The sequence below is a fragment of the Adiantum capillus-veneris genome, chromosome 13, assembly GCF_014529385.1.
Source record: "Adiantum capillus-veneris isolate H3 chromosome 13, ASM1452938v2, whole genome shotgun sequence".
NCBI classification, from domain to species: Eukaryota; Viridiplantae; Streptophyta; class Polypodiopsida; order Polypodiales; family Pteridaceae; genus Adiantum; species Adiantum capillus-veneris.
In genome coordinates this window covers 53152972-53178320 of record NC_140943.1, presented here as the reverse complement: position 1 = coordinate 53178320, position 25349 = coordinate 53152972, and the positions used below count along the sequence as shown (strand labels likewise).

At 42.8% G+C, this 25349-nt stretch overlaps 1 protein-coding gene across 1 annotated transcript in view; it reads right to left on the bottom strand.

Annotated features, from left to right (window-relative positions):
* CLPR4 (CLP protease R subunit 4) overlaps positions 1–12258 on the bottom strand; it is a 110545-nt gene extending 98287 nt beyond the window's left edge. Inside the window, exon 1 of the mRNA XM_086526771.1 lies at positions 11916–12258. Within this exon, the coding sequence (XP_086382897.1) occupies positions 11916–12197 (282 nt within the window). The 5' untranslated portion in view covers positions 12198–12258. The remainder of the gene's footprint in view (positions 1–11915) is intronic.
* Between the last annotated feature and the right edge of the window lie 13091 nt (positions 12259–25349).

Here is a 25349-nt window from a genome sequence, read left to right as displayed (position 1 = left end):
CAAAAAGAAACGAATCGAGTTGCGTTGGCACAACTCGCAAGCAAAGCAGAACAACAAGAAGCTAAGGACCGTGAGCGCGACGAAAGAAACGCAAAACTTGCCACAAAACAAGCAGCTAAGGACCGTGAGCGCGACGAAAGAAACGCAAGACTTGCCACAGAACAAGCAGCTAAGGACCGTGAGCGCGACGAAAGAAAAGTGAGACTTGCCGCACAACAAGAAGACAATCGCCTTGCTTTAGAACGCGAACGCAACGCACGGAAAGAAAGAAAAGAACTAAGAAAGGAGGAAGCAGCAGCACGCAGCGCGGCCTTGGAGATCGAGCGAGAGGCTCAAAGAGAACTACGAACTCAAGAATTGGTTCAACAGGTACGTGCCTCAAAATCCGAACCACCCAAAGATCGTGGAAGTTCATCAAGTGGCGCAAGCCACGATGCGGATTCCAACCACCCGATCACAAAGAAGTTGACTTTCAGTAAGTATGACGGTAAGATGGATGCTACGGTTATTCATTCTTGGTTGCATCAATTTAATGCTTATTTTGTGACAACTAAGAAAACAGGAAATAGCAAAGTTTTGAAGGCAGCTATGTACCTTGCCGGGGATGCCATAAATTGGTACCACGCATGGCAAGAGGCACAGCTAGCCGCGCACCTAGAGGAAGCCGACGAATTCACGCCCCTCTCTTTCAGTTGGGCTGATTTCCAAAACAAGCTCAAGGCACGGTTTATGCCACCTCAGTACCTTGCACGATTGAAGGACGATTGGCGTGCTCTCAAGCAAAATGGTATGCCGGTTATGTCTTTCAAGTTTCTCTAATCGTGTTTTGCAGCTCGGCACTCAATTACGCAAATCGGATTCGGAGCGCAAGGAGGCATTTCTTTACGGATTGGACGAGTATATCAAATATGATGTCGAGGTACTAGATCCAATCGATCTCAACAAAGCGGTAGCGATTGCTCTCGCACACGAGATGAAGCACAACAAAGGAAAGCCTAAGGAAAACAAGACTTCTCAAGGAACCCCGCAGAATTCTCAGAACACACAGAATGGTAAGAACGGTAAGAATGGAAAGAATGGTAATTCTTCTAGCCCTTCTTCCTCTAATTTCTCGGAAAAGAACTCTAACAATGAATCTAAGGGTAAAGCTAAAGCACCTGCAAAACCTAAGCTGACCCCTGATGAAAAAGCTTCACAAGGAATTGTAGGAGGATACATCACGGCTGAAGAACAAGTGATTTATGCTAAAGAAGGTAGATGTTTTCAATGTCACGTCAAGGGTCACATTAAGGCGGCTTGTCCTAAGACAGTCCCACCTAAAGAACAAAAGGCACCCACAACAACCACAAGCACTATCACAAACCAACCTGTATATTCTCCTGACTCTGACACACACATGGATGAGTCTCTCATGAAGTGTTATGGTCATGTAAAAGGTCAGCGTTTTATCATATTGTCTGATCCAAGCAGTATGCATGATGCGATTAGTCCCCCTCTTGTTGAGAGAGCCCGCCTTGAGGTTAATCAGAAATCTCCTCTCGAGGTTTCTGTCTTCGCTCCTGGTATGGACTCTCTCATCACGAAGGAGTGCCTTGATGTGATGTTTACCGTTCAACAAGCTTCGTTTCGTAGGAAATTTCTTGTGTCTCCTCTCTCAGGATGTGATATGATTTTTGGCATAGATGGTTTCGTGAACTGAACCCTCTCATTGATTTTGAGGCATAGATGGTTTCGTGAACTGAACCCTCTCATTGATTTTGAGGCTAACACTCTCACTCTACATGCCAAAACTGATTCCCCCCTCATCATTTGTGTTGAGGAGGGCTTGCATTCTTTACCTCTCATCTCTCATGTGCAGGTAAAGCGTGAATTACGACGAAGAGCACAAGCGGCATTCATCTATGCTGCTCCAGTTTCCCAGAGCATTCAGGCTCCAGCTAAGTATTCGGAGTTGTTTACGAAGTTTAAACATCTCTTTTTGCAGGATGATCTTCCGCCTCGTCTCCCACCCGAGCGGCCGGAGGACCATCGCATCGAGCTTATGGAGGGAGCACAGCCTGTCAATCAGGCTCCATGACCGTTTGAATAAGACACAAGAGGAAGAGTTAGAGCGACAACTCACGGAGTTGGTGGCTAGAGGATTCATACGTCCTAGTGTAAGTCCTTTTGTTGCTCCTATTTTGTTTGTTCGCAAGAAGGATAGTTCGTCTCGTTTGTGTGTTGATTACAGGGCATTAAACAAGATGACCGTCAAGAACAAGTTTCCGATGCCTCACATTGAGTATATCCTTGATAGGCTCAATGGGGCAAAGGTTTTCAGCAAAGTCGATCTCAAAAGTGGATACCATCAGGTACAAGTATTCAAAGACGACATTTTCAAGACCGCTTTTCGCACCGAGCGAGGGCAATGAGAGTATATTGTTATGCCTTTTGGATTGACAGGTGCAGAGGGTACGTTCAATCGTCTCATGGTAGGTCGTTTCGGCGATATGGTCAGTGTATGTGTGTTCATCTTTTTAGATGATATTCTCATTTTTTCTGCATCGTGGGAACAACATGAAAGAGATGTTGAAAGGGTACTAACTCGTTTGGATGAGTGTCAGTTGTACATTGCAGCTAAGAAGTCTAAATTTTTTCTTACTGAAGTCACTTATCTGGGTTATATCATTTCTGCAAAAGGCATCAAGGTAGACCCCGCGAAGGTGGAACAGGTTCGTAATTGGGATTTGCCCAAAACTGCATATGATATGCGTTCTTTTCTTGGTTTATGTCAAGCATATAGTTCGCACATAGAGAATTTTGCACGCATTGTTGCACCTATGGCTGATGTTTTGAAAGGGGTAAAGACTCGCCGTCAGCGCGTAGACTTGCCCGAGGCAGCCATTGAGGCGTTTACAGCTCTCAAGGTTGCGGTGACAGAAGCACCATTTCTTATCCTTGCCTCTTGGGATGATCCCTTTGAGGTATGGACGGATGCGAGCAATGTCGCCATAGGCGCTATGCTTCAGCAGCATGGTCGTCCTGTAGCTTTCCTTAGCCGGAAGCTCAATAGTGCGGAAAAGAATTATTCAGTTTATAATAAAGGACTTTTGTCTGTCATTCACTCTCTTAAGCATTGGAAGCATTTTTTGTATGGTAGAGAGTTTACAGTCCGCACAGATCATCAAGCCCTCAAATGGCTCCAGTCTATGCCTAGTGCACATTGGAGTGATCGCCAAGCGTGGTGGTCACAATTTTTTGAGCAATTTGGAGGTTTGATTGAGTATGTGCCTGGAAAAGCTAACCCTGCTGCAGATGCTTTGGGTCGCAAAGGACAGAATTTGGTTCTCACATTTTCTATTCAGGGTGAGTCTTTTGACAGCATGAAGAATCAGTATGCGGATTCCGAGTTTGGTAAGTATTGGTTGCGGGCTCTTGCTTTCCAAGGGCCCACCAACTATCTCATTCGTGACGGATTGTTATTTTTTCGTCAACGTTTATGTGTGTTGTCCTCTCTCAGGCCAACCATATTGCATGATGCACATGATTCTCTCACGGGTGGGCACAGGGGAATGAACACCACATTGGAAAAAATTGAACAATTTTTTTATTGGCCTAAAATGCGGAAAGATGTGTTTCGTTATGTCACATAGTGCACTATATGTCAAAAAGTAAAAGCTCCTCGAGGTAAGCAGCAAGGCCTTTTGCTTCCGCTGCCTATTCCCGATGGACCTTTTCAAGATATTTCTATGGATTTTGTGACTAACCTACCACCAAGTTTGCATTCAAAGAACACTCAATATTTAACAATCGTTGATCGTTTCAGCAAATTTTGCATGTTGATTCCTTGTAAAGCCATAGTTACTGCACAAGATGTAGCACGATTGTTCATTAAGCATTGGTACCCCCTCTATGGTTTGCCAAAGTCAATTGTTTCAAATAGGGATGTTAAGTTCACGTCCAATTTTTGGCGCGTACTCTTTGAAAATTTTGGCACTAAGTTGAATTTTTCATCGGCTTTTCATCCACACTCAGATGGTCAAACAGAAATTTACAATCGATTGGCTTTTGATGTTTTAAAGTCATATGTGCATGATCAGCAGTCTCAGTGGGAGCTCTATCTTCCATTGGTACAGGCTATTTTAAATGACTCTTTTTCTTCTGCAATTGGTCGAACTCCGTATGAGGCAGCTTTTGGCCATCCGTTCCAGTCACTTTTGACTCGCTCGGTCAGTCAAATGCTTGATGCCAATGCTGAAAGTCAGTCATTGGATGAGATTTCTGAGAGTGTGAAGCTTCGGCTAAGCAAGGCTCAGGAATCTTATTCACGGCAAGCTAATAAGCATCGTCATGATGTTTCGATCAAGGAAGGGGATTCGGTATATCTAAGAATCATGAAACAACGTCTTAAGCAAGTTGGAAAGAAATGTCCTAAGTTGTCTTTTCGTATGTATGGTCCATTTCCAGTCATTAAAAAGACAAATGAGGTTTCAATGAAATTGCAGTTGCCTAACTCATGGTCAATGCACAACGTTTTCCATGTTTCTTGGTTAAAAGTGTTTCAGGGAACACCTCCAAAGGACATTTCGGAAGAAGAAGAACCGGAGATCATCGATGAAGCTGAAGTTATGGAGTCGGAGCAGGTATTGTTGCATCAGTTTCGCCATAGTTCGGAGGCAAGTGCGACAATATTTTTTGAAGTTCAAGGATCGAGGAACCCATGAAGCGGTATGGGTAGACGAAGAGTTCTTCAAGGATTATCCAGAGTTGTTGGCAAACTACAAGGAAGCCATGCAGCTCGGTACCAGTACCTCACTTTAAAAAGGAGGGGATGTCACGTGACACATCCAACCCTATGTGTCCGTGGAGAAGCTACAACATAACAGGGTTTCCGTCAGTCCAGTCAGTCTAGATTAGAAGTGATTTGGCACTTTTGTGAGTCTATTCGTAGACCGTGCATGCCCAGTCACTTGGTATAGATGCATATCCTCTGGTTGCACACAGCATGATCATCAATATTCCCATCAGAATCCATTAGAATCAGTTAGGGGATTTTTCCAGTGCATTTAGCCTATTTTCCCTATTTTTGACATTTTTCACTTATTAATTTAAGTGACTTTCCAACAAGAGTAGGTAGGGCAATTTTGCTAAGTTTGTATATAAGCAAACCCAAGTTAGCACTCAATGGCAGAAGAGGCAGTAGGAGCTCCCCGCTCAACAGGCACCTTCTCAGCAAGAACCCCTCAAGCACCCCCATAAGCCTAGCGTTTTCTTCATCGCCAGAGACCTCCCCTCTCTTGGCATTTTTCAGCCTTGGTTGAACCGCCACAGCAACCAGCCCCCAGCGTTTTCAAGATCGCCATCAAGGCTGCAGGAAAACAGTGTTTTCAGCCCTTTGTCGCATCAGACAATCAGCGTTTTCAGTCCTCAAGTGCAGCAGCAAAAACGCAGCCACATCTCTGTAGATACTGAGCGTTTTCAGCCTTGAATCACAGCAGCACCATCAACATTTTTCAACATCAAAACGGCAACGTTTTTCAGCCCTAAAAACGCAGCCAGACCTGCGTTTTCAGTCGCCCCAACACAGCCCCAAGTTTAGCAGATTTTCAACAGATAGAAGATCATCGATTTCAGCCCGTAAGTCATCGTCGTCGTCAACCGACATAGTCACGAGTTGCATCAGTCCATGCATCATCATTGTACACCTTTGTGCAATCAATAGTAGACTACTCTCGCCGACGAGAGTGGGGCCTTCGGAGGAGGGTTTTACAACGTCTCTGGTGTCGTATCTCTCTTCTCTCTTTCTCTCAGTCTCATTCACTCGCACACACAATATCCACTCACTTTGTTCGTGATCATAGCACTCTCCATAAAGAACAGAAGGCTCTCCCTTCCATAAGAACTAAAAGGAACCTTGAGCAAATATGGATCACTAATCTTGAGAAAATACAACATTCATTCCGCTGCACCTTACAGGGGGGTTCTTTGGACCTAGGCTCGAGAGCCAAGATCGGTTCTTCGTGAGGGGGTTCTTTGGACCTCGACTCGAGAGCCAAGATCGATCCTTCGTGATTGATCGAATCTGCAACGAGATTAGCTTCGCTAGAAAAAGTATCAACTAACACATCATCCTTCTTGTGAACAATCACATCTTCTTCATGCAACTCATCATGCTTGTGAGAAATCACATCTTGATCATGCAAACCATCATGCTTGTCATTGTCATCCAAATCATCATGCAAATCATTGTCATTCAATTCATCATGCTTCTCATAATTTGCAACGAGATTAGCTTCGCTAGAAAAAGTATCAACTAACACATCATCCTTCTTGTGAACAATCACATCTTCTTCATGCAACTCATCATGCTTGTGAGAAATCACATCTTGATCGTGCAAATCATCATGCTTGTCATTGTCATCCAAATCATCATGCAAATCATTGTCATTCAATTCATCATGCTTCTCATAATCATGCAAATCCTGTGTGTCATGCTTGCGAGACGAAGAGACTGAGAGAGTCTCCTTTCCCCAAATCTCTTGCATCTGTGCCTGAACTTGAGAAAAGAGTCGCCAGAACTCTTTCCTGTGTCGGTCGCTCTGTTCTTGTCTTGCTTTGGCTGCCTTTCTTTCTGCGTCTCTTTCTACTTCTCTTTCTGCGTGTCTGCGTTCCATTTCTGCCATTCTTTCTGCATTTCTTGCTTCGCATTCTAACTTCTTTTTCATAAACATCTGGTCCAAAGCCTCCATAGGAGTTAGTGCAATCCTTAACATAGATGGGGAAGGGGGAGGGTCAGAAAAAGCTCTTGGTGGGGAGAATTCTTCTTCACCTCTCTCATGCTCATCACCTCCAAGCGAAGTATCGATGCCGCTTCGAGTGATGACCATCCACTGAAGTCGTGGGTTCTTGTAGTCTTGGGTTCTTAAGTTCACAAGGAACTTGGGTTCTTGGGGGTCTTGGTTCTTGGGGTTCTTGAGTTCTTGAGGTTCTTCTTTCGCTTGCAATCTGTGTTAGAGAAGGATCTTCTCTTCACCCGAGTTCGGCTTGATGAGCGCGCAGCGGTGTGTGCAAGTGATAGAGCACGCGAAGATGTGCAGGCCTTGAGGCTTGAAGTGGAGACACTGTGCTGCAGAAGGGAAGCGCTATCAGAACGAAGAGGGAGAGAGAGAGAGCTCACGTTTTTGGGAAAAACTCAATGAGTGAGTTTTGGGTTTTCCCACTTTTATTATAAGTGACCTTTAAAAAATGTGTCTAGGTTCCTGGACAAAGTATAAAAATGTACAAAAAGGGGTTATTTAAGCCTTTAACCCAACACGGCTCTTTTCTGCGGGCGCACCCCTTGGCGGCCTTGCGCTCACACCAAGGTTGATTTTTCCCACCTCACGTCGATTGGCCGGCCGCTAAGTGCACAGTCCGCTCTCAATGAGTGAAAAGAGGCACAAGGGGAGGCTGGACAAGCCCTTCTTTCTTGGGATTCCTGTCACTCTTCAAAAACACGATTAGAAATCGGCAGGCCCAAGTGAACTTGGGTTCGTGCGACCGCAACAAGCAAAAAAAAATCTTGTGGTTCTTTCCTTGAGTGATACAGAACACTGCCAAAGCTCTGATACCAATGTAAGGTGCAACGGAATGAATGTTGTTCTTTGCTCAAGATGAGTGCTCCGAACTGTGCTCAAGGCTCCTTTTACTTAAGGAAGGAAGAGCCTTCCGTTCCTTTAGTGAGAGAGTGCAATGGACACAAACAAAGTGAATGGGCACTGTGAATGGAAGTGCATGAGACTGAGAGATAGAGAAGAGAATACAACACCAGAATGTTGTCAAACCCTCCTCCGAAGGCCCCACTCTCTATGGCGAGAGCGGTCTACTTATGATTGCACAAATCTCTACAATGCTTGGACTTGCCGACGATGTCGACGACAATGAGGACGACGACGAGACGGGCTGAAATCTGAAAACGCTACTGGCTGAAATCTACAAATCTTGTATCTGCTGAATTCTGACTCTATGTCGGTGACGATGTCGATGACGACGGTACAACGACGACGCGCTGAAAACGCAGACGCTGAAATCTGCGTTTTCCGGGCTGAAACTGGGAACCTTGCGGGATCTGACCGTGCGGCGAGGATCTACTGCCGGAAGGTGAGATCTACGAGGTTCGGAACTTCTTCTGCTAGTGCTAAAGGTTGCAACTGAAAACGCTCTCAACCTCGACACGTCAGATCACTTGCTTACACACGAGCATCTACATGGACTTAGGGAGAAGATCTTGGATCTCTTCTTGGACAGGTTCATTGCTTGGATCTACAAACTGGAGTGGGACTTCAGTGCTTTGGACTCTCTTGGAGAGTTTACCCGCGAGATGTGGGAGATCAGGCATCCCTTAACTACATCCAGAGTCACCCGGAGCTTGGCTTGGATGGTAGTGCAATTGCTCTTCTACACTCCTGATCATTTGGATTGCTACCTTCAGAGTTGCTTACAGCAGACTTATCCCCCGACCTGGGCAGTAGGCCACTCCCAACTCATTCACATTGAGAGCCACACCGAGTTGCGGTTGGTGGCGTTGTTGGCGCGGATAGTAGGTATAGGCATGTGCATAAGCGGATTGAAACTCCTCCAAACTGGTGAATACTACGGATGTAGGTCTGTTGCGATGTAAACACCGACCACACAAGCTACTAGGTAGGCTTACTGATGTCACAGATTACCAGCCTTGGTGCTGACTCTGCCTTGCGAGCAAGTACTACCACTCTAATAGTCATGTCGTGAAAACATTGCGGGTGAAGTTGAAAGGTAAGGGTGCTCGGAGGTATTTCCAAGGGTTGCTTGTCGACGGAAGTAAATGCACGCTACATGCGAATGCGAATGCAGAAGAGGGTTAGGGATCTTGTCTCCAACTCCTTCCATATCCGCATAAGAGGCAAGTAGATCCTGGTACTCGAGATCTGGGTTTTCGTGTATCATGTCAATCTTCCTTCAAAGACATGGCAATGAAGATGGGAGCTAATAAGTCCATGATCGGGACTCCAAGATTCTTTCGGGGAGAAAAAACCAGGAGAGGTTCTTTGAGTTCGTGGTGGTTCTTAGGTCCTTGGGTTCTTGGGGTTCTTGGTTCTCGATGGTTCTTGATGGTTCTTTGGTTCTTCGTGGGGTCTTTGGTTCTTGATGGTTCTTCCCTCGAGTTCTCGAAGCTGAAGCACACACATAGCTCTGATACCAATGTCAGGTGTAGCGGAAGTGTTTAAGGATTTATGTCGGATCTAGTACTCCGCACAAACACAAGGGACACTTTACTTCGCTTGACGGAACCAAACTGAACTGAATGAAAAGAGAGACATGAGAGAGTGAGAGAGAGTTGACACCGGATGTTGGGTCCCAAACCCTCAAGACCCCCTTGCTCTGTTGCAAGAGCAAGTACTTTCTTTATTCTTGCACAATGCTGATACAATGACTAAATGTTGAGATGCTAATGCTAATGGGTACTGATGCTGGGTACAGAAGGGTACAGCAAGTACTGAGGTGCTAAAGGTACTGAGGTACTGCGGGGTGTTGCTGGGTTCTATGTCGACGACAATGAAGACGGCGACGAGGTATTGTAGGGTCTATGGATCCTTACGTCGAGCCAAGGCACAAGGGGTACTAGGTGCTGGGATACTCTGTCGACGACGGTGACGACAACGACGACGCTAAGGCTGAATGCGGAATCTGCTAGCCATGTCGATGGCAAGGGATCTGCAACCACGACGAGGCTAGACTCAAATCTGTTGGCGCTTCAAGATGAAAACGCTGGCTGTCTTGGGCTGAAAACGCTGACTAGGCTGAAAACAATGCTCAGGCTGGCTGAAAAACACTGGTCTTCAAGGGCTGAAAACGCTGATGGAGAAAAGGGGTTGAAAACGCTGGTGTTGGCCTGCTTTCACGAGTCTGTAGGCTCTTTTGCTGTTGCTCCTCTTCTACCAAGTGCTAGCGCCCAAAGGCTCCTTATATAGGAGGCAAAGGCTGGGTCGAGCAAGTACAATTGCAGCCCCACGACCATGCTAATAAAATGCTAAAAATGAGTTATTAAAAAATAGCATGATAAGAGGTGGTTCACACGCGGCAAATTACCTACATGCTGAAATGTTGTCCTATGCAAGAGCGGGTATGCAACTATGATCGGCCTGGACATGCACGTCCTGATAGAGGCTCACAAAGGTGGCAGGCTAGGTCCTAAGCTAATGAATCATGCTAGACTGTAGCAGAAGCATGTCCACGTAGCGCAAGTGAAGTGCACACGTGACAGTAATCTGCTAGGGTTTCCGTGGCAAGCATTTCAGGATTACCCACTCTGCCAGAAGCTGTACTCCGAAGGAAGATGTCAGAAGGCATATAACTTCGGGCAAAAAAAATTCTTGAAAGCTTGCCAAGTCCTTGGAATGTGCGGCTTGGTAGCTATAGACTTCCACACTTCATGGCACTGCCTTTGAGAAAAACGGTGGCTCGAAAAAAAAAAGTTTTGATCCTTAGTGCAAGTGATCTTTATGGCTTATGCCTTGTAAGACAAAGCGATGAAGACGGGATCGGGACACGAAGATTCTTTAATAACATTTTCGGCGGAACTTAGAAGCGCATCTTGCTCTGTTTTCTTTTTGGTAGGACCGGTACGCTTTCAGAAAAGCACACGCATGAAGCCCGGATGCCACTGTCACAAGACGGACACCACGTGCCAACAAAAAAGAACAGACTGAACAACTTTAAGTACTTCAAATAACAAATGAACTGAAAGAGATGCACGACACAAGACGGGGAGTGGCAAAATTCCACCCCAAGAGAGCACTGGAACCAAACCTTGGCGCCCCTTTCGGTATTTCTTTATATTGCTTGAACTCAGTACATTGTCGGTACTCCATCCTCTGCACCTTCACGCTGAAGCATGGCAGAGAATGAGCCCTTGGCTCAAATTTAAAGGCCCTTGGCCTCTCAAAAGCATGAAAAGCTTCAAACTCAAAATCATCTAGCCCAAAAAGCACTAGCGCCAAAAGCTGTCAACGCGTTTTGTAAAAAAGTAAAATCCGTACAAGTGCCACGTCAGCACAGCCAACATGAATTGCGGAATTCTATCCATACAGGTGCCACATCATCAACTCTCCACGCAAGAGATTGTGTGTGTGTGTGTGTGCACAGTCTTGCTTTATTTTAATGCCTTAGGTCCCCTGGGCCCCATCTGACGAGGTCCCATAAGTTGGTGGAAACTCTTCTTTAAAAATAGGCCACTCGACAAGACTTTGCAAGTTGGTAAAACTTATTGTGCCCCTTCTACTTCTGTTGCTGCTTCTTCTTAGGGTTTAGGCCCCTCGGCCGGAATTTGCAGGTTGGCTCCGTTCTTCAATGTCTTGACACGTCAGCAATTTGTGACACTGTGCCCAAGCCGGACATGGAAGGCCATCCGCTTCTAACCCTACTAACTTACATTCTTTCCTTATCTCAATACAAGAGAATAACGGAGCTACTGCAAGGAGCAAAGTCCCAATGTGAAGGCACCATATTGGAACTGTGTCAAATCTTGTTGCATTTGTAGTGTGCGACACCTATGATGACTTAACTTCTTGTTTGGTGAAGTCACAAGGCTCCTTTCAAATTGAAGAAAGCTTCAAGCTTGATGTCAAAAGGTCAATGCTTTTACATAGTCCTTAGGCTCAAATTCTCAAAAATCCACTTCATGAACACCTGCTCCCCACTTGCACTGGGTCTTTTGAATGTTTTTCTGGTATATCTTGCACCAATGATACTCTCTCTCTCTCTCTCTCTCTCTCTCTCTCTCTCTCTCTCTCTCTCTCTCTCTCTCTCTCTCTCTCTCATCCAGGAAGTCTCTCCACCTTTGAGATTTCATCCCTGGAGCATAATCATTATCTCATCCACACAAGGTAGAAACCCCCAAGATAAGGTGAAAAGCATACCATTGTGACGATTCCCTTGCGAAAGTTACTACGAGAGATGGCTTGATCGATGGTGTCCCGTGTAGCTGTCCGAAGAGAAGATCCGGAGAAGGATCCATGAAGGCTTCCTGTAAGGTAAGAACACTTAAAATCTGTCCGCAGGTCGATGCCCTTCTTCCTAGAGTTTGACGCTCGGCATGCAGTTGCGGAGCTTGAAGCTTGCGAGCACAGCTCTCTTCTGCTAGAGCTACTGCTTGATACTGGCGAGACGCGCGAGAGCAGCCCCGAGGCTACACCTTCCATTGAAAAGAAACGTTGCTGTAAAATGGAAGGAGAGTGTCTTAATTGCGGCCAAGGCGTTGAGTTCAAGACCCCACCCCCCACAACACTCAACACTCAAAACTCAATCCCACGGATGGGATCTACGGTTGTCGAGCCACACACTGATCTCGAGGAACATGGACAGTCCCAAAAAAAAAATCTGCAGAATTCGACTTTCAAACTTGAGTCCCTGCAGTCCAAGGCATGTGTGCTAACCATGCACACACTTATAGTTCATTGCAATGCATGTGTGTTTACTTTTACTTATGCTTGTTTGAGTTTACTTTCTCGCTGTACGAGTTTACTTTTTCCAGATTGGACGACGATGTGTGTCTCTATTTTTGTGCCTAGACTTCTCCTCCATGGATCCCATCACCGAGGGTTCATTTAAGACGCCATGCTCTTTAGTGATGAGGCCCAACCCCCCCCCCCCCCCCCCCCCCCCCCCCCCGTCACTATCTCACATTGGTCAGAGCCGGAGGGAATCTATGGCCCAGGTTGAGGGGGGATGTGCAGTATTGATCTCACCCCTACTTCACCGGCCTTGAGGGGCATGGGTTGAACCTGAGACCTCCCAATTGCCACACAAAAGCCCTATTGCCACACTAGCGCACGTCGATGCCCATGTCAGTACGGCAGACCATAACCCCCTAGTTTACCCACCTCTAGTTCACCTTAGTTCACCCTTCCCCTAGTTTACGCACCCCTAGTTCACCTTAGTTCACCATTCCCCTAGTTTACCCACCCCTGGTTCACCCTAGTTTACCCCTAGTTCACTGGGCGATCAAACGATAGACACCAAAGCCACTCTCGTGCCCCTAAATTTGGGCCTTAGATCCCCTCTGGGCTAGCCCCCGTGTGATATAGTGACAAGTGCCCTCCCCCCCCAAAAAAAGGTTAAAACTGAGAGGAGAATTTTTAAGGTCATAAGAGGAAAATGGGATAATCGTCTACCACACTAGGGTGATCATAATTTTATTCCATTCTCCACTCCATAAAGGAGTAGTACTGATGGAATTTTCTTTACTAACAAGAATATCGCGCCAATATTGTTGGAGTGTTGTTGGATTGAGGACTCTTGAGCATGTAGAAAAAATACAGTTGAAGCAGAAAATAAATTTCTCACACATCAGCATATGGATGGAAAAGCACAGAGCCCATTGCAAGATGGTGATGAGAGAGATCATATGAAGCTGACACCTATTCTCCATAGGTTGAAACGGCCCCTAAAATTTATCACACGTCAACACAAGGAAGGTAAACAATCCGAGCAAGATAGTATTGATACCTCAGCTTGGAGAAGGAAAATGCTCATAGGAGGTTGTCCCATCTCTCCCAGATCATTGACGAGTGAGAAAGTTCATTGATTGACCTATCCAATCATTTGCACTCCCACTTGGCTCCCAACTAACATCGGTCTCCACGGGTCACACAAATTACAGGGAAAGGTCAACTAATGACCTTTCCAATTAGATTTATGTTTAGGTTCAATATCAAGACCTTCATAAACTATGATGTGCTTTTTATATGGTAGTATATTATGGATTATAAAATCAAGTATAAATAGTGAATAGAAGCTCGTCAAGTGTACATGCTAAGATCCCCACTTGTTCATCTTTGTATAGTGAGTTTCACACACTACATAGTTCCAACAAAAAGGTTGGAGTGGAGAGCAGTCTACATATCATCAAGTTTGACATGGTACTAGAGTTGCATGGTCATTGATCGTGGGAGGAGAGTAGCCACATGCGTTGAGGAGGAGAAGGAAAAGAGGCTAAGTGCATCGGCATTTTGGGTGGCATTTTGACCAACAACGAACCGACAACATTTATGGGCTCCATTGGCCTTTTGCCATTGGTGTTTTAAAATGCAGCCACTAGGGGAGGCTCCATCGACATTGACTTTTTAGTAGCGTATATGCAACGATCTATAAGTGTTTTGAAATGTTGAACCACTCTCTACAATGGAAATGAATTGGAATAATTCTAGGGATTTGCAAACACACAACGTCTTGAAATGATGTGGTTGCGGCTAGGGGTCTATGTAGGTGAAGCAAGTCAATGGGCTGCGTTCTCAGAAGCGTTTTGAAACACCTATACAAGCAAAGGCACCGGAAGCATGTTGCAGCATTTTCTTACTTTCAAGCCCACGAAAATTGTGTTTTGAGACACTTTCAACAATGGCAACATGGATGGACACAATGAAAATGGTTGTGGTCAATTTGCACTACCCTCTAAGGCAATGTTTTGAAAGGCTACCCAAGGAGAAGGGATTTTTTAGCTTGGTGGATGGCAAGGTGATTGAAGACCCGATTGAGGTCATGGAGCTAAGTGCATGCATGTGGACGTTTGGCTTCTACGGTGACCAATTTTGAACAACACTTGTATGGAAAGTGACTCAACTAGTGCTTAGTTAGCTGCCTTGGTACCCCCACAAGTTCAGTAAGCCATTTTTATAACTATGAGAAGAGGCTTTCTTTGGCTTGGGAATGTAGAGCCAAAGGAAAATGGAAGAGCTCGCAAGATGACAAAGGCAAAGGCAAGCTTGACGAGGACATCAGAGAAAATACAACCACCATGGAAGATGGCATGGCTCATGTGGCGACAGCCACACTGGCCTTGGCTCCAGTTTTCTAGCCCCATGGAGGTTTTCGCCACAAGCTTCAGCTAGAGAGAGGCTTGTGAGCGATAGAGAGGGGGAAAAGGAGCTCCCTATACATTATATGGACCCATGTGTTGGAGTTCAAGTTATTATGTTTGAACTTATGAGTCAAAGTTCAAGGCAAATGCAACTGGCAAGGACTTATATAAAACACTATGGATATGCACACGATTCATTATTGTTGGCCATATTATGGATAGGATACGTTCCAAAAGTTCATTGTCTTGGAAAGTTTATACATGATGTGTTCACAGTTCACGAATGGGGATTTCGAGTGTAGTGTGGTCTATGTTTTAATTTTCTATAAGGAAACAAGTGCTCAAGATGGCATTCTTTTCAGGTGACACTTGGTGGTTGTTGCAAATCCAAGGTGTATCATGTGGAAGGGCCCTTTGATGGGTTGTCCATGGTAGCTTCTTCATTGACTTGGTCTTCCTACATATGTCCGTTGTGAGTTGCAGAGAGGGTGTTAAAGCTCAAGCATCTAAAGTGAATGGCCCTATGTGCTCCTAGTTAATTATTTGTCTTTAGGTATTTATTTTACATATTTGACATGATTCTGGGCAGGGCAATTTGTTGAGAGGGGTATATAAGGCCCCTAGGTTAGTATATAAATGCATCACGAGCCCACAATGTATAATCAATTAATTCATTGCCTACTTGGTTGGTTCAACAAAAACTCTCTCTCTTTCTCTCTCTCATGCATTCTCTTCCAAGCTCTAGGCTTCTGCATCCTCGACTTTGATAATAATATCTCCCATGCAATGTTTGGAAATGGAGTGTTGTATAATGTAAATTGGGCTTGTGAGGAGTCAAGTTGTAAGAGCTATTCAATTAGTCAATTCTAGGTTATTAGTTATATGATTAGAGTGCTCATTAGTTTTGGGTGCTATGCAATTAGTGAATGCTAAGTGATTAGTTATTATAAGATTAGAGTGCTCATTATTTTGGGTGCTCATACAATCTTTATGCAACCCTAAGTGTAAAAGATACTTTGTAAGATTTGGACTCACCTTTGGAGAAGAAGTAAGATTGGAGCTTGACTATGGTGTCTCTCTCCTTCTTCTTCACCAAGCAACTTACGGGCTTCCTTGATCATCGTATATCATTCTCCTCTTGTTCAAAGTATCAATGAAAAATCAATACAGATATATTGCAAAGGAAAGGAGTGGAATCCATAGGGCTTTTGACTATAAAATCCTTGTGAGATCTTAGGAAAATTTTATGTGCACTTATACAATGGCATTCATCTTTTGGCACTTTTTTAGCTATGAGTGCATGTCCTTGTATGCCTCATTTTCCTTCAACATGTGGTTTCTCTCTCTATTGTAGTCATTTGTTCCTAGAAAAATGTGTACCCTTACAGGATTCCTTAGGCACTTATGGACGTAGCGTCAACCTTTTGGAACCGTAAAGTCTTGTGGTGCACCTTTATATCATTGTCTAGCCCTTGTCTTTCCACGCTATCTTATTTCTTTTACTAGAATGACAATTCTATGAGAGATAATTTAAGTAGAACAAAAGTTAACTTTTGTGACACTACCTCACCTTTGAAAATCATAGTTGGCCTATGTTCTTAATAGTGGAGGATTTTTGAGGCACTTCTTAAGGTAGTATCATCTGTGTTGGCACCCTATAGTTTTGTGACGCACGTTTTTTGCCATCATTATAACTCTGGCCCTATTTCTCTTTTAATTTTTTCCAAAGAGAAAGTCATTTAAGTAGACCAAGAGCTAAACATTATCTTACTTGGACAATCATTGTCATCTTTAACTTCTCATAGGCACATTTAGAGGTATCATGATCCTTATAAACACCCTAAGGTCCTAAGATGCACCCTTTTTGCCATCTTTATAACCTCGTCCCTTTTATTCTTGTTATATTCTTCCTTTAGAATGGCTAATTCTAGAGAGAGAATTATTTAAGGAGGACAAAATTCATTACCTCACACTTATAATCATAGTTATCCTTGATTATGCTTCTTATGAGGAGGGATTACTCTTTGGTTTATTGGAATTTTGCATCCCTTTTTTTCGCTTGACACCATTCCACAACAGATGACCAAGCTATTCAGTGCTTGGGAGCCTAAGCTACCGCAAGTGTATCTTAACATTTTAATGCAAATGTTTCTATAGTAAATAGCAAGTATACTCAGTAATTGGGAGGCAAAGCTATCATGCAAGTCTGTATCCTTGATATCCTAGCTGCACACATTTTTCTGTCAGTGTTGGAATTAGGGTTGCAGGGAAACCCACACAGCTTGGAGAAGACAAAGGAAGCTCAAGGCACACAACAGAGAGTATATTACTTAGTGTGCAATGGAAAGATAGATAGCCTTGATACGAATGGGTGTATATACAATGCATGGGGGGGAAAACCTCCTAGAGAGAGAAAAAATACCCCGGCGGTCCTAAGTGTGTTCACGCACATCACTACCACATGTATATGGTAACAAATCCCCCCTGGAGTGATGCGGTGAACGAGAGCTGGCACATGAGTAAAGGGAAGTGCCATGCCCTGAGGATATAATCAGTCGACAAAGGGGAGTAAGCGCAAAGCTTTGCGGAAAGCTTCGAACTTCTCATGAGACGATGCCTTTTGTGAAAATATCTGCAAGGTTGTCTTGTGTTGGCACATAAGCCAAGCTGATCTCTCCTACTGAGAGCCTCTCCTCCCTGACATAGTGGTAATGCACCTCAATGTGCTTTGTGCGAGCATGAAAACTGCGTTCCTCGCAACTACCAATGCGCTCTGACTGTCAGTGTAGATAGTGTTGGCAGTGTCCTGCCCAACACCCAAATCAGCCATAAGGCGTCTGAGCCATACACACTCAACCGTAATCGTGAAGACTACCTTGTACTCAGCCTCACAACTAGAAGTGGCCACAGTAGGTTGCTTCTTGCTCAACCATGATATACATGAACTGCCAAGCATGAAACAAAAACCACTTGTGGACACTCGTGTGTCAAAACAACCAGCCCAATCTGAGTCCAAAAAAGCATGTAAGTCTGGTGGCAATGATCCCCCCTTGAGATAAAACAAGCCAAGATGTAAAGTGCTATGCATAAAATCCTCTTGACAGTCTTCCAATGCTTAGACCCTGGGCTATGCATAATCTGCTGACTTGTGAGACTACAAACTGAATATCTGGCCTCGTGTTGCATACATAAATGAGGTAGCCAACAACAGTTTGGTAAAGAGTGATATCAGCAGGATCACCAGCATCATGTAGACTCAACTTCAAACCTGTTTCCATGGGAGTGGCAAAAGGTTTGCAATTCTCAAGTCCAAACTTACATAGCAATGTCTCTATGTAACTTTTCTGACACGAGCCAATACCACCATTACACTACTTAAATTGTATGCACAAGTAATGATGCAACAGCCCCAAATCTTTCATCTTGAAAGTAGCATTCAAATCAGCTTTAAATTCAGCAATATGTGCATCATTGGGACCAGTGATCAACAAATCATCCACATAAAGAACAACAATGAGAAGTACATCTCCCTCACGTTTGACATACAATGTGCTTTCTATTGGACTGTTACGAAAGCCTCGTTTGACCAAATGAGTGTCAGCTTTCTCATACCAAGCACAAGGAGATTGCTTCAACCCATACAAAGCCTTCTTATATCTGCACACTTTGTCCTCTTGTCCTTTCTTGACAAAACCGCGAGGCTACGTTACATAAACTTCCTCAAATATGTCACCATTCAAGAAAGCAGTAACAATGTTTGACTGATGTACATCCCAACCAAAATGAGCTGCCAATGCACATAGAAAATGAACAGTATTCATACGACAAGTGGGAGCAAAGGTTTCTTCATAATCTATGCCTTTTTGCTGCACATAGCCTTTTGCAACAAGTCGAGCCTTATGGCGATCAACCTCACCATCCGGCTTGCGTTTCAACTTGTAAACCCACTTTGTACCAATGGCCTTTTTTGCCAGGAGGCAAATCACATAAAGTCCATGTGTCATTTTCTATAAGTGCATCATATTTTGATTGCATGGCAGCCATCCAATTTTTTGAATTCTGTGCTTCATCAAAAGATAGAGGTTCCTCAACATCATGTAAGCTAGACATAGCCAAAGCATAACAATATGATGCATAAGAGGCATGGCGAGAACCTGAACGAGTACGACTAGACAAAGGTGCATCCAATTTACTCTCACGCAAAGTGTGCACAACCATTTTGGAATACCTCTAGTCTACTCATTTTCAGCCCTTTCCTCATGAAGTACATCATGTACATCTGCATCAATAATAGGCTGATCTTTAACATTTTCAGAAACCCCCATAAGCTGTACAATTGCCTCATTGGAATTTACATTCGTACTTCCACCATTGAAAGGAGGCAACAAAGTGTCATAAATGTCCTGTGAGCTTACATTACTGTCCCTAGTACATGACAACAAAGGCTGAACATCTTCCACAAACACAACATCACGTGAGACCAAAATACGCTTTGTTTGCGGATGGTACAACCTGTAACCTTTGCTTTCAGCACTATAACCAACAAAAATACATTTGACAGCCTTATCATCCAATTTTTTGCACGCGTTTGTGGCACTAAACCATAAGCCAAACAACCAAAAACACGCATGTGCTCAATAGATGGCTTTCTATCATGCCATGCTTAATATGGAGTCATAGAATGCAATGCTTTTGTAGGACATCTGTTGAGTACATAAGTGCCACACATGACAGCCTCAAGCCAAAACGAATGTGGTAAAGCTTGACTCTTGACCATACATCTTGCCATTTTCATAAGAGACTTGTTTTTCCTCTCAGCAACACGATGTTGCTGAGGCGTATTTGACAATGTACATTGGTGTTTTATCCCATGACTAGCCAGAAATGCATTAAATTCATGAGACATATACTCCCCCCCTCGATCAGAATGGAGGGTGCCCATAGTACATTTTGAGACCTTTTCATCCATAGCAATAAATTGCTTGAAGCACATGAACACTTCGGACTTAGCTTTCAACAGATATACCCATGCATGCGTGGGGTAGTCATCAATGAAAGTCACGAAGTACAAGTAATTTCCTAAGGATGGAGTTTGCATAGGCCCACAAACATCACTATGCACAAGTTGCAATCTGCATGTAGCAGGAACTGACTCATCCTTTGGAAGAAAGTTTACTTAGGTAATCCCTGGGTTGCGCGTTTGGTAGTTAACTCGCCGTTCACGCTACATTTTACCCAAAATAGAGCCTTCACAAACATGTTTGACACGTGCTTCAAGAGGTGGCAAAGAAGCAACCATATCAGATTTTTGCAAACGCAGCAAACTGGCAAGATTCAGATGCCCAAAACGTGTATGCCACAGTTTTGCATTTGAAACATCCCTTGAATCTGCAACTGCATTTGAAAAATTTTGTCCACACTTGTCATACAAAGTGAGATTATACAACCCATGACACAAAAGTCTAGATGCAACGATTTCATCACCAAAACTAAGATGGTTAATTGTACATCTGTCATCCACAAATTTGACTACAAGTCCAAGTCTAGCAAGTGCAGATACAGACAAAAGATTCTTCTTGATCTCGGGTGCATAAAGTACATCAACAAGGGTGAAAGAGCTGTCATTTGCAATAGTAAACACAATCTTTCCAACTCCTTGAACAAGATAAGAGGCATTGTTGGCACAAGTCATGATATTCCCATGAGGGACAGACTCAATAGAGGTAAACAAATCACGATGTGAGGTAATGTGCTTTGTAGCACCCCTGTCAAAATACCACACATGTGAATCTATAGCAACTGACATACATGCATCATGACAATAGGATCATAAGTACACTCTACACTAAATGCCCATTCTGCATCAATGTCAACATCACAATCTCCTTTCATAGAAGACTCTACAATCGCTGCACTTGTATTGGACCCTGTGGTGGATCCATCCTCTTTCTTCTTAGCCTCTTTTGCCTTCAATTTTAGACACTGCTTGATCAAGTGATCATTAGCTTTACAATAATGGCAACACATCTTCTTTTTTCCCTTATCACTAGAGTTGCCAGACGAAGTGCTACCAGCAGAAGCAATAGGAACATAAGCTTTTCCACTCGCATCAGAACCATAAGAAGTGGTTACATTGTTGGTCCCACCTTTTCTTTGAGCTGCAATAAAAGCCTGTTCAACTGCACGGTGCCTAGTCCTGTTTTTTTTGGAAAGTGACTCTTGCAACATCAATGTTCATAATGCATCAAACTTGACAACTTCAGGATTTCCTTGGGTCATAAGTCTCCAAGTACTAGCAAAAGTCTGGTAAGAATCTGGCAAAGCATCAAGAACAGTCTGCACAAGTGAACTATTAGAAATGACTTCTCCTGTAGATATTAATTTCTCATTAACATCCTTGACACCAGTAAGGAAAGTGTCCATTTCATCTTCCTCATGCATAATCTTCGATTCCAGCTCTTTACGCAACAATGCAATTTTAGCCTCATTGCGGCTTGCATAAAGACTAGCCAGAATATCCCAAGCCTGTTTTGCAGATTTCATTGAGAGGAGTAATGGTGCGCTTCACAGACAACGCAATCAACGCATGAGCCTGTGCATCCTTTACATCCCAACGAGCTTGTTCTATCGTAGGCAAAACAACTCTAACAACAACAATCCTTGTAGCAAGACCTACAACATCCTCAACATCGCCTACATCCTTAGAACCAGGACGTACATCAATGTCCTGCACAATATTCCAGACACCCTTTAACACAAGAACATGTTGCATCATGTAAGCCCACATAGGGTAATTGTCCCCATCCGATCTGTCCTCAACAACAAACATCTTGAACACATTTGTGTTGTTGTCAGCCATGGTAAATGCTGCACCTAATGTGAAAATTGCCTGAAAAGAGGATAAACAAAGCGGGATCAACACATGCTATATAGCACAAGCCATAGAAGACTGTAAGGACATGTTATACAAAAAATTCACATAAAACGGCACTAACAAAAATTCTGCAAAAAATGACGAAATAGCTTGTGTAGTACTGCCTGTAGTGGAAACGGAGGCCGAAATGAGCCCAAATTTTTTGTCACCTAAGAACGCTTGCCAAAGCTCACTGAAATCAAAGAAAGTGAGCAGGCGTGTTCTAGAGTTATTGGCGACTAAGCCCGAGAGAACGCAACCTGCTCTGATACCAATTATTGGAATTAGGGTTGCAAGGAAACGCACACAGCTTGGAGAAGACAAAGGAAGTTCAAGGCACACAACAGAGAGTATATTACTTAGTGTGCAATGTAAGATAGATACCCCGAGAATGAATGGGCGTATATACAATGCACAAGGGAAAAAACCTCCTAGAGAGGGAAAAAATGTCCCGACGGTCCTAAGTGTGTTCACACACATCACTACCACATGTATATGGTAACACTCAGTACTTGAGAGATGAAGTTGCTGCAAGTGTGTGTGTTTTTGTATGCATACACATTTGAAACATTCATAATATCTAAATATGAAGAACGTCTAGACACAAGGGCCTCAAGTTTTAATTCATTAAATCATTTTGGTAGTTCTCAAACTCTCTCCCTCACAATGTATCATTGGAGTTTTGTTTTAATGAAGATTATTTTTTGGTGGGTGGGATGCCAAGAAGTCCATGGTATGTAATGAAACCTGTTAAGTGGTTTTTGATAGCAGTTGGAGTCTAGGATCCCTTTGGTTGAAAAGTTTTCCCTTATACAAGTGTATATCAAGGATGGTAGCTTCATATGTAGAAATGGAAGTGGTAATATTGATGTGGTCAAGGAGAGGTCTGACATATGTGTTGAGACCTAGAAGTCAAGGATTCAAGTGTGCCTGTCCATATTTCAAAGGCATCATCTATAAATCTTTTATAGTATGACAAATGGAGGTCTTTAAGGAGTGTGGAGTGCGATTCAAGGTGGCAAACATTTACATCAATGTTTACATTTTATGCAATTCATTGTTGAAGGTGGCAAACATTTACATCAATGTTTACATTTTATGCAATTCATTGTTGTAAGCACCAACGAAGTACATTTAGTCCTTTAGTTAGAGCTTATCTATTCTTTCAACAACTTTGAAAGTGCACCTCCTAAAAATTTAAATGAATACTTACACAAGGCTTTACCATTGTGAAATGTTTTGTCTTCATGGTGGTATCTCTTCTTTTATTTAGGAGGAGCATCTACGATTGAACCTTGAAGGAATGTAAGCTTAAGGGATTTTGATAGAGTTTCATGAAACATTGTATCTTGACCTTCTTTAAAAAAAGAGCAAGTACAACTGCTTGAATTATCTCCTTGACTTTAATCTTTATGCATAGAGAACTTTCAACTCTTTGTGAGCAATTCCTTGATGAGATGCTAAAGTTGGTAATTTGAGTTATCTTCTTTGGAGTCCATCTTGCAACTATGGATGCTTTGGATTGCACCCTCTTGTTGTTTATGTTGCTAATCTTGTTTGTTGATTGCTTAAAAATAACATTCAAAGAGGAAAATGGATGCTCTTTTTGGGAAGACATCCATGACAACATGCATGGAATGTATTTCCCTACTTTGTAGCAACTCTTGGGAGCCTCAAGAGGTCTTCTTTCCTCTTTTTAAGAGAAACCCATAGTGTTTTACTCATGCTATTTAGATTAATTGACCAATCTAAAAGTAAGAGCTCTCCTTCTCTAATTAGAAACAATAGAGAATAAATTTTTGAATGACAAATAGTAAGATGCTTGCTCTCTTTGCCTTAATTTATTTCATAAAATTGCTAATTATGCAACAAATTTAAAATCTCTTTATCTTTCTTTCTTACCTCAAAAGTTATGAGAAAGAGAGAAACCTTTGACATTTTTAAATCTTGCCTTGCGATGGTGGAGTCTCTTTGATCGGGCTGCTCCATAGAAGAAGAGGCCATCATGGGTGCTTTGATACCAATAAAACCTTAATTAGCTTTAGCTTGTTGTAGGCATAAAGTCACCTTAACATATGCTACATTTTTGGGTGCATAACCAAGCTTCATTTCCACACACATATTCAAACTAACATGCTTTTAACCATAACTAAATAGAAGATTATTAACATGAGACGATACAAGACTGCGAGCCGGATTTTATAAGGCCGACCCCCACTCAAGAGGCTTTTCATTATTCATGCTCTTGGAGCTCTTTGAACAAACAAAAGCTTGAGTATGCATAGGACTGTGGAGGCTAAGCCTCAAGGACCCAAGCAACTTAGCACCTTCTCGATCATCATATATCATTCTCCTCTTGTTCAAAGCATCACTAAATAATAATTACAACTATGTTGTAGAGAAAAGAGTGGAACTCATAAGACTTTTGGTTATAAGATTCGAAGCTTCATAGCATAGTCGTTAATGGAATATTAACGGAGGCTCCTTAAATTTCAAATGGTCTTTGATAATCCCATCATATGACCTTTGTAATCTTAAGATTAGCTTTCAACTTCTTCTATCTAGTTTTAGAGCTTGAAAAGAGCTAAATTTTGATAAAATGACCATTTGTAATCCGACCTCTTATGAGTGAGTTATGATTAATTTATCGAAGACTACTTTATCCCTCCCTTTTTAGAACTAGTAACTTTGAATTTCTAAGAGGTGGAAGAGTCCAAAGTATGAGAGTACTTTATCCCCCCCTTTTTAAAATAGTAACTTTGAATTCCTAAGAGGTGGAAGAGTCAAAAGTATGAGAGTATGAACGTGGGGATTTGTCCTCTTTTGGGATTTTTGAAGCAAAGTTTTGATTGAAGCTCATATTGCTGTTCCAATGACGAACCAGCTAAAAGCCAAGGGGAAAACCTTTCAGTGGGGTGAAGCTCAAGAATAAAGTTTTGATTTTCTCAAGGACGCATAAGCTACAAAACACCATATTAGTAAATTTGAAAATCTCCGAATTCCCACTTTCAAAAAGAGCTTAAGATTTGACCACATGGTTAAATCTTAGCCCAAGTTTTGAGAGCATGGCTCAAAAGATCTTTTCAAGTACTACCTTGTGGAATTCTTTGATCTTAAGAACCATTTAAAGATTTTTCCATACAATCGAATCTTCAAGACATTGATGAATCTTCAATGCGATCAAATCTTCAAGACATTGATGAATCCCAAATTGCCTCTAAAGTCTTAAACTCTCCAATATGGTGTTACAACTTCTATTTTAGCTATTGTGGATCCTTTAAAACTGTTCGTATTAGAAATGAATGCAAGTAAATGTGCTATTGGAGCAGTGCTTCTGCAAGAGGGAAGGCCAATTTCATTCAAAAACTAGAAGCTTGATTTGGCACACAAAATTATTCTGCTTATGAAAGAGAACTCTATACAATAGTGTCTGCTTTGAAGACATGGCAACATTATTTGTATGGAGCTCAATTTCAGATTGTGTTTGACCATGAAAGTATAAAATGATTTACAGAGCAAACAAATTTGAGGGGTCAAAAGGCTAGATGGGATGAGATTTTTTAGGAGTATGATACAAAGCTC